Source organism: Anomaloglossus baeobatrachus, chromosome 6 (genome assembly GCF_048569485.1).
Source record: "Anomaloglossus baeobatrachus isolate aAnoBae1 chromosome 6, aAnoBae1.hap1, whole genome shotgun sequence".
Lineage (NCBI taxonomy): Eukaryota > Metazoa > Chordata > Amphibia > Anura > Aromobatidae > Anomaloglossus > Anomaloglossus baeobatrachus.
This window is the reverse complement of record NC_134358.1, coordinates 578,334,773-578,348,495: the sequence shown is the minus strand read 5'-3', so window position 1 is coordinate 578,348,495 and position 13,723 is coordinate 578,334,773. Positions and strand designations below refer to the sequence as shown.

Here is a 13,723-nt window from a genome sequence, read left to right as displayed (position 1 = left end):
TAGAAGGACTAGATAGACTGTATGCGGGTCAGATAAACTATAGAAGGACTAGATACACTGTATGCGGGCCAGATAAACTATACAAATACCAGATAGACTGTACACGAGCCAGATAGACTGTATATGCACCAGATAAACTATAGAAGGACTAGATAGACTATATGCGGCCCAGATAGACTATACAAAGCCCAGATAGACTATACAAAGCCCAGATAGACTATACAAAGACCAGATAGACTATACAAAGCCCAGATAGACTATACAAAGACCAGATAGGCTGTACACGGGCCAGATAAACTATAGAAGGACTAGATAGACTGTATGCGGCACAGATAGACTATACAAAGCCCAGATAGACTATACAAAGCCCAGATAGACTATACAAAGACCAGATAGGCTGTACACGGGCCAGATAAACTATAGAAGGACTAGATATACTGTATGCGGGCCAGATAAACTATAGAAGGACTAGATAGACTGTATGCGGGCCAGATAAACTATAGAAGGACTAGATAGACTGTATGCGGGCCAGATAAACTATACAAATACCAGATAGACTGTACACGAGCCAGATAGACTGTATATGCACCAGATAAACTATAGAAGGACTAGATAGACTGTATGCGGCCCAGATAGACTATACAAAGCCCAGATAGACTATACAAAGACCAGATAGGCTGTACACGGGCCAGATAAACTATACATAGAACCAGATAAACTATAGGAGGACGAGATAGACTATACAGGGGCCAGATAGACTGTACAGTGAGTGAAATAAAAATTGAACACATCACCCGGCTAAAGCCCGCTACACACGCTTCAATATATCTCACAATCCGTCGTTGGGGTCAAGTTGTAAGTGACGCACATCCGGCATCGTTTGTGAGGTGTTTGCGTGTGACATCTACGTGCGATCAGGGTTGAACGCAAAACCGTTGATCGCAAACACATCGTATCTTTGTCTAGAATTGAACGTTTTGTTGCACGAACCTAGTCAATTGTAACGTGTGATATTCCTCATACGATTTTGATGCCTGATGCTATGTGCGCAGGTGTGCGCTCTGCACCGCAGCTTATAAAAGGTCCGCTTCAGAGCGCAGCTGAAAAGCTGCGTTCTGAAGCGCCTCACAATGTCTGTCATTCACTAATCTCTGTCAGTCGGTCACTATCTCTGTCCCTCTCTCTCTGTCCATGTCAGTCTATCCCTCTTACCCCCTCTCTCATACTCACCGTTCCCCGATCCCCGGCGCAGCGCTGCACGGCGTTCACACTGCTCCGGCGGCTTTTACTATTTTGAAAAAGCCGGCCGCTCATTAAACAATCTCGTATTCCCTGCTTTCCCCGCCCACCGGCGCCTATGATTGGTTGCAGTGAGACACGCCCCCACGCTGAGTGACAGGTGTCTCACTGCACCCAATCACAGCAGCCGGTGGGCGTGTCTATACTGTGCAGTGAAATAAATAATTAAATAATTTAAAAAAACGGCGTGCGGTCCCCCCAATTTTAAAACCAGCCAGATAAAGCCATACGGCTGAAGGCTGGTATTCTCAGGATGGGGAGCCCCACGTTATGGGGAGCCCCCCAGCCTCACAATATCAGTCAGCAGCCGCCCAGAATTGCCGCATACATTAGATGTGACCGTTCTGGAACTGTACCCGGCTCTTCCCGATTTGCCCTGGTGCGTTTGCAAATCGGGGTAATAAGCAGTTACTGGCAGCCCATAACTGCCAATAAGTCCTAGATTAATCATGTCAGGCGTCTCCCCAAGAAACCTTCCATGATTAATCTGTATTACAGTAAATAAACACACAGACCTGAAAAATCCTTTATTAGAAATAAAAAACACAAACATATACCCTGGTTCACCACTTTAATAAGCCCGAAAAAGCCCTCCATGTCCGGCGTAATCCAGGATGGTCCAGCATCGCTTCCAGCTCTGCTGCATGTAGGTGACCGGAGCTGCAGAAGACACCGCCGCTCCTGTCAGCTCCACGCAGCTAATGAAGGGAATAGCGCGATCAGCTGAGCTGTCACTGAGGTTACCCGCTGTCACTGGATACAGCGGTGGCGAATCGCCAAGATCGCCGGTGCTTCCTTCGCCTGATCCCCTTCTGCCGGCCCGGCTACCGGCCCAGCAGCCGCTTCTGGCGGTGTCGCCGGGGTGCTCTTTGGCCAACAAGCTCCAGCGGTCACCGGTCTCTGCTGAGTGCGCCTCCTGTATTGGCAATCCTCCCACTCTATTTCTTGCTGCCACTGGGCGGCCTCCTGGACAGTGGGCATACGGGTCACTCCCACTGCGAATAGGCCTTGGCAACCTACTTCTCTCCTGAATTTGACCTTCTCGCCCGGATACAAGGTATGGAGGCGCTGTGGTAATCCCTCAGTGTCCAAATTGACGCGATTGTAAAAGAAATGTTCTCCGGTTTCATCATCTTCTATAAACCCGTATCCCTCGGCCTGGTTAAACTTGACCACTGTGCCGATACTACACTGCCGGTCAAACCCTTCACTGCGGGACCCGGCCATTATTTCCCTCGCCACTGTCTCGGCCAGGAGTCTTTCCAGCACCGGATCTACTTCGGGCGGTGGGGACTGTCTCTGGGTTAGGGGCGCCGGCTTCACTGGTTCCCAGATAAATCCCCACTCATCTTCCTCAGGCTCTGGGATGTCTTGCCAGCACGGGGCCTGGACTCCTGAGGGGGGCGGAGGTCCTACCTTGACCGACGCGGACGCTTCTGGACTCTGTAGGGATGTTCCCAGTGCCCCGCTTCCCAGCGTCAGTTGGGACGTGTAGGTGGCCCGGACTTCTGTTGTCGTCTCTCCGGTAACAGCATCCCATGAGGTAACCCACGTGACCTTCGCGGGCCTCTCCGGTACTCCGGTCACAGCCGGTAACTTGATGGTAGGTACCTCTTCCACCAAACTTCCCTTTGGACGTCCTCTCCCCCGACCTGCGGTCACCAGCACGCCCGCTTCGGCTTGTTTGCCTGTCTTTGCTTCCATCTTACTTAGCGTAGGCAGCTGAATCCGCGTCTCCTGTTGCTCCAACTGTAATGGCGCCAGGGAAGGTGGAGGCGGTCCTTCTTTTCCCGCTCTTGCACGCACTCCACCCCTGGCCTCACCCACCAAGTCGACCCAGCGTAGGCGACGCCTCTTCTTTCTTGCAAGGCCGCCCACGTCTCTAGTCCTCCGCAGCATCTTGGGGCAAGTACCTCCCCTCTTTGGGCGGCACACTCTGCACTTCTTCTTCTTCACCGGCCAGCTCAGTGTTTTGCGTTTGGCTCCAACTTTCCGCGCCTCCACCGAGTCTATGAGGACGGCGGCCATCTTACCGCCATCTTGTGACCGGTCCAACGCCTTAGGCACCACTTGGTCTTCCTCACATTTTTGGGTCGGGGTTCCTTGCAGAAAGGCTTCACCCTGCTCGCAGCGCCACTTTGTAACAGGGGCAGGGGGTGCCTCGGGGGGTGCAGTCATGGCCACTTTGTGCATCAGGCTGACCCCCGGCCTGGCCGTCACTATTAAGGCAGGGGTTTCGTTTGTGGGGCAGAGTGTGGATGGCAGGGGCACTTCTTCAGTCTCAGTAAAACGCCGCAGTCAGCTGGTGAACCAAAAGGCATTTTATTGAACATAGCTTCTATCTTGCTGTACAGTTTCGGCACACAAACACTTCAGTTCCAAATTACAGTTCTTGCCGGGGGACTACTTCTGTTTCTCTTCTGCTGGGGGCGTTACACGTCTACTTCTGTCTTTTCAGCTATACTCGTACTCCGCTACTACGGGCTTTGCCCACACACTTCTGCTTCTCTGTCTATGCTCGTACGAGTCTTACCCGAGTGCTTCTGTTTCTCTTCTGCGGGCGTTACCCGTCTACTTCTGTCTCTTCAGCTATACTCGTACTCCGCTACTACGGGCTTTGCCCACACACTTCTGCTTCTCTGTCTATGCTCGTACGGGTCTTACCCGAGTGCTTCTGTTTCTCTTCTGCGGGCGTTACCCGTCTACTTCTGTCTCTTCAGCTATACTCGTACTCCGCTACTACGGGCTTTGCCCACACACTTCTGCTTCTCTGTCTATGCTCGTACGGGTCTTACCCGAGTGCTTCTGTTTCTCTTCTGCGGGCGTTACCCGTCTACTTCTGTCTCTTCAGCTATACTCGTACTCCGCTACTACGGGCTTTGCCCACACACTTCTGCTTCTCTGTCTATGCTCGTACGAGTCTTACCCGAGTGCTTCTGTTTCTCTTCTGCGGGCGTTACCCGTCTACTTCTGTCTCTTCAGCTATACTCGTACTCCGCTACTACGGGCTTTGCCCACACACTTCTGCTTCTCTGTCTATGCTCGTACGGGTCTTACCCGAGTGCTTCTGTTTCTCTTGGTCAAGGCACTTTCTCTCTCTTTGGCTATCTGCCACGTGTCGCTTCCACACTCTGCCCCGTTGCTTCTCTCTGTCTCAACACACACTGCTGCAACTACTACTCTCACTCTGCTACAGAGCCCTCTATCCCTCCCCCTAGGCCGTCCTGCCCCTCCTTCTCCTGTCACTGTTCCCAGAGGGACCCCTGCTCCACCCTGACACCTAGTGGGGGCACCGGTTACTACTACAACCACAAATATCACATCAGCATCACTTGCCACCCCAGCATGGGGCATCTTCAGGGGGAGGGAAACGTCTTCTACTCCACCAGGGGTCCGTCCACCCCTTACACAGGGGTCAGCTGTACACTCCAGCAGGGGCATCTATGGTGCAGGGGTCAGCGGTACACTCCAACAGGGGCATCTATGGTGCAGGGGTCAGCGGTACACTCCAACAGGGGCATCTATGGTGCAGGGGTCAGCGGTACACTCCAGCAGGGGCATCTATGGTGCAGGGGTCAGCGGTACACTCCAACAGGGGCATCTATGGTGCAGGGGTCAGCGGTACACTCCAACAGGAGCATCTATGGTGCAGGGGTCAGCGGTACACTCCAGCAGGGGCATCTATGGTGCAGGGGTCAGCGGTACACTCCAACAGGGGCATCTATGGTGCAGGGGTCAGCGGTACACTCCAACAGGGGCATCTATGGTGCAGGGGTCAGCGGTACACTCTAGTGGAGGTGGTGGTACCTCTTCCTCAGGCGGGATGAAATGCACAAAATGCAGTGGACGAGGTGGAGGTGCGTGGGGCTCCCTCCGAGTCCTTGTGGGGCAACTGGATTGCAGGTGCCCAGATTGCCCTCACCCATAACATCTCCTCTCTGTGATTCCCACAGGGTGTGGTCGAAACTGTTGGGGCCCAGGATTGTGAGCCGTGGTTGTCATCGGCCTGCAGGTGGGTGGAGAGGCAGATATAACTGGAGAGGGCCGGGGGGCAGGAGCAGGCTGTGGTGGGTTGGAGGGGCAGATATAACTGGAGAGGGCCGGGGGGCAGGAGCAGGCTGTGGCTGGGTGGAGGAGCAGATATAACTGGAGAGGGCCGGGGGGCAGGAGCAGGCTGTGGTGGGTTGGAGGGGCAGATATAACTGGAGAGGGCCGGGGGGCAGGAGCAGGCTGTGGTGGGTTGGAGGGGCAGATATAACTGGAGAGGGCCGGGGGGCAGGAGCAGGCTGTGGCTGGGTGGAGGGGCAGATATAACTGGAGAGGGCGGGGGGCAGGCTGTGGCTGTGTGGAGGGGCAGATATAACTGGAGAGGGCGGGGGGCAGGAGCAGGCTGTGGCTGGGTGGAGGGGCAGATATAACTGGAGAGGGCGGGGGGCAGGAGCAGGCTGTGGCTGGGTGGAGGGGCAGATATAACTGGAGAGGGCGGGGGGCAGGAGCAGGCTGTGGCTGGGTGGAGGAGCAGATATAACTGGAGAGGGCCGGGGGGCAGGAGCAGGCTGTGGCTTATTGTCCAGAAGCCTCCGCCATTGTGGCCGAATAGTAAGGGTCTCATCAGCCAGGGCTGCAGCTCCATCCATGGTGCACGGCGTGCGTTCTCTGACCCACTCCCGTATTTCTGAGGGACACTTGTACAGAAATTGTTCTATAAGAAATACCTGTATAACGTCTTCCACAGTGAAGGCGTCTTCCGCTTCCAGCCATCTCCGACATGCCTGGGACATCTTATGGGCATACAGCCTAAACGATCCCCCCATGGTGCATGGGAGGTCTCGGAACTGTGCCCTATGTGAGTCTGGGGTGATGGTAATCCAGGATAGTCCGCTGTACAATGTTGTAATCCCGGTTCTGCTGTGAGTCAATGGTGTGATAAGCCTCTGCCAGGCTCCGTTCAGGAGTCCCACTAACAAACGCCTCCAGCCAGAGTGGGGAACCTCCATCACCGCACACTGCTGCTCAAAGTCCTTGAAGAACCCCTCCACATCTCCGGCAGCCTCATCCAATGGCTTGAAGTCCTCCCGGGTGATCCGCACAGGCTCCCGGATCACTGGGTTTACACTCCAGGTCACATTACTCCCTCTGCCGGACTCCATTGCTTCTTGTCTCCTCTGTGCTCGGCGAGCAGCCTCCTCCTTATACTCCTGAGATACACCGGGGCCCAGAACCGCCATCTCTTCTTCATACCACACCAACCACTGGCTTTTGGGGCAGGGATCCCCGTCCCCAGTGCTTGTTCGTCAGACATCTGGGAAGAGGTGGACTGGCTCACACCCACCAGTAGATCAAATCAGGCCTCTTTACTCAGTCCCTGGTAGCTCAGGCCCAGATCTTTGGCTCTCTCCTGTAGACTGGATGCGGTCCAGGTTCTGTACTCACTCTGTGGTGGATCTCCATTAGGCTGCGATCTGTTGATCCCACCGTTGCCACCAGTTGTGACGGGGTCCTTCTCCCATGTCACACAATCAACAGAGCCAGAGATGATGGAACAAAGAGCATTTATTCCAAGCAAATCAAACGGTCTATAACATAATCCACCACACTGTGGGTAAAATAGTCCAGAAACATGAATATAGTCCAGTAACGGGATAAATGTCCTGGTCTCTCTGGGGAGCCACAGCTACTACTTCCTGCTTCTCTTGAAGTTTTCAAACAGACTGCCTCATTTTTCAGGTAAGCAGAGAGTTTAGGTGAATCCCAGTCCCTCCTCCCCCAGACCTAGGGACAGGAACACTATAGGGGGTGATTACCTACAGCCAATACAATGTACACACAAGCAATACAAATAATGGACAGTGAACCACGCCTAAAATACAAACCTTCACAACCTGATACACAACCCCCATATTCCACCATCACACTTCACAAACTCACATGTCCACACCTCACCGCTTGTCCTCCCTCCCCTCATCACTCACATGTCCACACCTCACCGCTTGTCCTCCCTCCTCTCATCACTCACATGTCCACACCTCACCGCTTGTCCTCCCTCCCCTCATCACTCATATGTCCACACCTCACCCCTTGTCCTCCCTTCCCTCATCACTCATATGTGCACACCTCACCGCTTGTCCTCCCTCCCCTCATCACTCACATGTCCACACCTCACCCCTTGTCCTCCCTCCCCTCATCACTCACATGTCCACACCGCACCGCTTGTCCTTCCTTCCTCATCACTCACATGTCCACACCACACCCCTTATCCTTCCCCCCCTCATCACCCACATGTCCACACCTCACCCCTTGTCCTTCCTCCCCTCATCACTCACATGTCCACACTTCACCCCTTGTCCTTCCCCCCCTCATCACTCACATGTCCACACCTCACTACTTGTCCTTCCTCCCCTCATCACTCATATGTCTACACCTCACTCCTTGTCCTTCCTTCCTCATGACTCACATTTCCACACCACACCCCTTGTCCTTCCTCCTCTCATCACTCACATGTCCACACCTCACCCATTGTCCTTCCTCCCCTCATCACTCACATGTCCACACCTCACCCCTTGTCCTCCCTCCCCTCATCACTCACATGTCCACACCGCACCGCTTGTCCTTCCTTCCTCATCACTCACATGTCCACACCACATCCCTTATCCTTCCCCCCATCACTCACATGTCCACACCTCACCCCTTGTCCTCCCTCCCCTCATCACTCACATGTCCACACCTCATCCCTTGTCCTTCCTTCCTCATGACTCACATTTCCACACCTCACCCCTTGTCCTTCCTCCCCTCATCACTCACATGACCACACCTCACCCCTTGTCCTTCCTCCCCTCATGGCTGACTTTCTGTTACAGAGGCCCCAGTGGTTTTTAAGAAGAAGTTGGAAGCGCTCACCATCGAAGAGAGACAGGATGTCTGCATGGAGGTCGAGCTCTCTAAACCCTCCAAAGATGTAAAATGGATGAAGAATGGCGTCGTCCTGCAGTCCGGAAAAAATATTGAGATTAAATGTGAAGGCTGTAAGCACATTCTAATCCTGAGAAATGTCACCTACGCTGACCGCGGGCTGTACGGCTGCGAGAGCCTCGAGGACTCCACACAAGCCAAGCTCAACGTGGAGAGTGAGTGTCTGCATAGAGTTAATGTTCGCGGTCCTGATGTGACACCAGGCGTAAGACTTGTATGTAGACCCCAGACATATTTGTTGCTGACTTTTGGTCATTTCAGGGGGGGCAACAATTTCACTCCGTGTGCCGTATGGGGTAGAATGTGAAAATACGTCTTATCCTATTCCAGACAATCCCCATCTGATATTTTGAATTCTCAGTGCGGCAGGTGAAGCTGGTCAGGAGTCTCCGCGATGTGGACGTTCGTGAGAAGGACTCGGCAACCTTCGAGCTGGCGCTTTCACATGAAGGTGTAGAAGGGTCCTGGATAAAGGATGGGGTGAAGATCAAACCCTCAGAATCCTGCAAAATTATAGTGAATGGCAAAATGCATGGACTTGTCCTGTCAATCATCAAACGGGAAGATGCAGGATCAGTCACCTTCAAATCTGAAGGAATCCAGACCTCAGCAAAACTCACAGTGAAAGGTAAAATCTGTGACTTAATTAGGAGCGCCACAGTGTCAGACAGGTGCAATGTAAGTCCAGACTCGCCTAACAGTACCATACACCTAAGAGAAGACAGAGCCATACACTTAAGAAATCACAGAACCATACACCAGAGAAGTAACAGAGCCATACACCTGAGAAATAACAGAACCATACACCTGTGAAATAAAACAGCCATACAACTGAGAAATTACAAAGCCATACACCTGAGAAGTAACAAAGCCATACACCTGAGAAGTAACAGAGCCATACACCTGAGAAGTAACAAAGCCATACACCTGAGAAATCACAGAACCATACACCTGAGAAGTAACAGAGCCATACACCTGAGAAATAACAGAACCATACACCTAAGAAGTAACAATGCCATACACCTGAGAAGTAACAGAGCCATACACCTGAGAAGTAACAGAGCCATACACCTGAGAAATAACAGAACCATACACCTGTGAAATAAATGAGCCATACACCTGAGAAATCACAGAACCATACACCTGAGAAATCACAGAGCCATACACCTGAGAAGTAACAGAGCCATACACCTGAGAAGTAACAGAGCCATACACCTGAGAAATAACAGAACCATACACCTGAGAAATAAAAGAGCCATACAACTGAGAAATTACAAAGCCATACACCTGAGAAGTAACAAAGAAGTTACTGAGAAGTAACAGAGCCATACACCTGAGAAGTAACAAAGCCATACACCTGAGATATCACAGAACCATACACCTGAGAAGTAACAGAGCCATACACCTGAGATATCACAGAACCATACACCTGAGAAGTAACAGAGCCATACACCTGAGATATCACAGAACCATACACCTGAGAAGTAACAGAGCCATACACCTGAGATATCACAGAACCATACACCTGAGAAGTAACAGAGCCATACACCTGAGAAATCACAGAACCATACACCCGTGAAATAAAGAGTCATACAACTGAGAAATAACAAAGCCATACACCTGAGAAATAACAGGGCCAAACACCTGAGAAATAACAGAACAATACACCTGAGAAATAACAGAGCCATACACCTGAGAAATAGCAGGGCCAAACGCCTGAGAAATAACAAAGGCAAACGCCTAAGAAATAACAGTACCATACACCTGAGAAATCACAGAACTGTACACCTGAGAAATGAAAAAGCCATACAACTGAGAAATAACAAAGCCATACAATTGAGAAATAACAGTACCATACACCTGAGAAATAACAGAGCAATACACCTAAGAAATAACAGAACCATACACCTGAGAAATAACAGAGCAATACACCTAAGAAATAACAGAACCATACACCTGAGAAATAAATGAGCCATACAACTGAGAAATAACAGAGCCATACAACTGAGAACTCACAGACCTATACACCTGAGAAATAACAGGGCCAAACACCTGAGAAATAACAGAACCATACACCTGAAAAATGACAGAGGCATACATTTTAAGAAATAACAGAACCATACACCTGAGAAATGATAAAGCCATACACTTAAGAAATCACAGAGCCATACACCTGAGAAATAACAGAGCCATACACCTGAGAAATCACAGAGCCATACACCTGAGAAATAACAAAGGCAAATGCCTAAGAAATAACAGAGCCATACACCTGAGAAATCACAGAGCCATACACCTGAGAAATCACAGAGCCAGACTCCTGAGAAATAACAGAGCCATACACCTGAGAAATAACAGAGCCATACACCTGAGAAATCACAGAGCCAGACTCCTGAGAAATAACAGAGCCATACACCTGAGAAATAACAGAGCCATACACCTGAGAAATCACAGAGCCATACACCTGAGAAATATAAGACTCGTTATCAGGGCCGTGTAATAGTACCTTCCATGGAACAGTTTTAATTGTTTGATGTTGTGACAATTGTTGATGTTGTGATAATGAATGAACCATTCCTTACGCAGAGGAGTCTGGCCGGCACATGCAGCAGTAATGTGACCCTCCGTTTCCCCTGAAGGCGGCCATGATTATCTAGTCATGTGACAATTGTCCTTCTATTGCCAGAGCCTCCAGTACAAATCACTCATCCTCTACAAGACCTGACAGTGGAGGAGAGGGACAAGGTGACCCTGGAGTGTGAAGTATCGCGGGCGAGTGCCGAGGTGACGTGGCTGAAGGTGAGGGCGCTCTGCCGTGTTGTCCAGTGTTTCCTCGCTGATGCTGTCCTGGGTGCATTTGGACTTGGTGCCTCATCTCTCGCCCATGACCAGTGATGGTGGAGACCTGGGCTGTCAGTGGCTGTCAGTGGCTGATGCCAGACGTGGCCGCACTGAACTCTTATGTTCTCTGATTGCAGGACGGATTCGAGCTCCGGCCGAGCAAAAAGATCACAATCATTTCCCAAAGTAACAAGCGCAACCTCACCATCCATAAGTGTGAACACGACGACACCGGGACGTACGTGTGCGACGCCGGAGACCACAAGAGCTCCGCCCAGCTGACTGTGCGAGGTGAGACAGCCAACAATGGCGGAGATCAGTGGTGTAAGTGTGACCACATGACCCATGTAACCAGCCTGCTGCCGTACAGCCATCATCAGCAGAGCGGAGGCATCAATGTGAGTGCAGCTCTGGAGTATAATACAGGAGGTAACTCAGGATCAGTAATGTATGTACACAGTGACTGCACCAGCAGAATAGTGAGTGCAGCTCTGGAGTATAATACAGGAGGTAACTCAGGATCAGTAATGTATGTACACAGTGACTGCACCAGCAGAATAGTGAATGCAGCTCTGGAGCATAATACAGGAGGTAACTCAGGATCAGTAATGTATGTACACAGTGACTGCACCAGCAGAATAGTGAGTGCAGCTCTGAAGTATAATACAGGAAGTAACTCAGTATCACTACTTAATGTACACAGTGACTGCATCAGCAGAATAGTGAGCGTAGCTCTGGAGTATAATACAGGAGGTAACTCAGGATCAGTAATGTAATGTATGTACACAGTGACTGCACCAGCAAAATAGTGAGTGCAGCTCTGGAGTAAAATACAGGAGGTAACTCAGGATCAGTAATGTATGTACACAGTGACTGCACCAGCAGAATAGTGAGTGCAGCTCTGGAGTGTGTAGTCAGTGACTCTGCTGTGCGGAGTGTTCTCTGTATGTTGGGGTCAGTGGTGTGATGAGGTGTTGTGTGTGTGTTGCCCGTGTTATAGCGGTGTGTGGTGTGATGTTCGGCATGGTGTCACTCTCTCGTCTTCCTCCGTCCACAGCTCGGGACATCCGCTTCGTTAAGCCTCTGCTGGACGTGGATGTGGTGGAGAAGGAGTCGGCTTCCTTCATGTGTCAGATTTCTCATGATGACGTCCAGACTCAGTGGTTCAAAAATGGCGCAAAATTGAAGGCAGGAGAAAACGTGAAGCTGCGCCAGGAGGGTGAGCGCTGCCAGGAGCCGAGGAACCATGGGGTCACCACGTAGAAGAGGGTCCCCCTCACCCAACCATGGGATCACCACATAGAAGAGGGTCCCCCTCACCCAACCATGGGGTCATCACAAAGAAGAGGGTCCCCCTCACCCAACCATGGGGTCATCACAAAGAAGAGGGTCCCCCTCACTCAACCATGGCGTCATCACATAGAAGAGGGTCCCCCTCACCCAACCATGGGGTCATCACAAAGAAGAGGGTCCCCCTCACCCAACCATGGGGTCACCACATAGAAGAGGGTCCCCCTCACCCAACCATGGGGTCATCACATAGAAGAGGGTCCCCCTCACCCAACCATGGGGTCACCACATAGAAGAGGGTCCCCCTCACCCAACCATGGGGTCACCACATAGAAGAGGGTCCCCCTCACCCAATCATGGGGTCACCACATTGAAGAGGGTCCCCCTCACCCAACCATGGGGTCACCACATAGAAGAGGGTCCCCCTCACCCAACCATGGGGTCACCACATAGAAGAGGGTCCCCCTCACCCAACCATGCGGTCATCACATAGAAGAGGGTCCCCCTCACCCAACCATGGGGTCATCACAAAGAAGAGGGTCTCCCTCACCCAACCATGGGGTCTTCACATAGAAGAGGGTCCCTCTCACCCAACCATGGGGTCATCACATAGAAGAGGGTCCCCCTCACCCAACCATGGGGTCACCACATAGAAGAGGGTCCCCCTCACCCAACCATGGGGTCATCACATAGAAGAGGGTCCCCCTCACCCAACCATGGGGTCATCACATAGAAGAGGGTCCCCCTCACCCAACCATGGGGTCATCACAAAGAAGAGGGTCCCCCTCACCCAACCATGGGGTCATCACATAGAAGAGGGTCCCCCTCACCCAACCATGGGGTCATCACATAGAAGAGGGTCACCCTCACCCAACCATGGGGTCATCACATAGAAGAGGGTCCCCCTCACCCAACCATGGGGTCACCACATAGAAGAGGGTCCCCCTCACCCAACCATGGGGTCACCACATTGAAGAGGGTCCCCCTCACCCAACCATGGGGTCACCACATTGAAGAGGGTCCCCCTCACCCAACCATGGGGTCACCACATAGAAGAGGGTCCCCCTCACCCAACCATGGGGTTATCACATAGAAGAGGGCCCCCCTCACCCAACCATGGGGTCATCACATAGAAGAGGGTCCCCCTCACCCAACCATGGGGTCATCGCATAGAAGAGGGTCCCCCTCACCCAACCATGGGGTCATCACATAGAAGAGGGTCCCCCTCACCCAACCATGGGGTCATTGCATAGAAGAGGGTCCCCCTTACCCAACCATGGGGTCATCGCATAGAAGAGGGTCCCCTCACCCAACCATGGGGTCATCA

The 13,723-nt window shown here is 51.9% G+C and overlaps 1 protein-coding gene across 19 annotated transcripts in view; it reads left to right on the top strand.

Moving 5' to 3' along the window:
• The window catches only part of OBSCN (obscurin, cytoskeletal calmodulin and titin-interacting RhoGEF), an 882,373-nt gene that overhangs the window by 200,534 nt on the left and 668,116 nt on the right, over positions 1 to 13,723 (top strand). For all 19 annotated transcript variants that reach the window (XM_075315914.1, XM_075315911.1, XM_075315913.1 and 16 more), the window contains exons 21-25: positions 8,157 to 8,423; positions 8,630 to 8,896; positions 10,952 to 11,064; positions 11,244 to 11,397; positions 12,164 to 12,325. In XM_075315914.1, the coding sequence (XP_075172029.1) occupies positions 8,157 to 8,423; positions 8,630 to 8,896; positions 10,952 to 11,064; positions 11,244 to 11,397; positions 12,164 to 12,325 (963 nt within the window). The remainder of the gene's footprint in view (positions 1 to 8,156; positions 8,424 to 8,629; positions 8,897 to 10,951; positions 11,065 to 11,243; positions 11,398 to 12,163; positions 12,326 to 13,723) is intronic.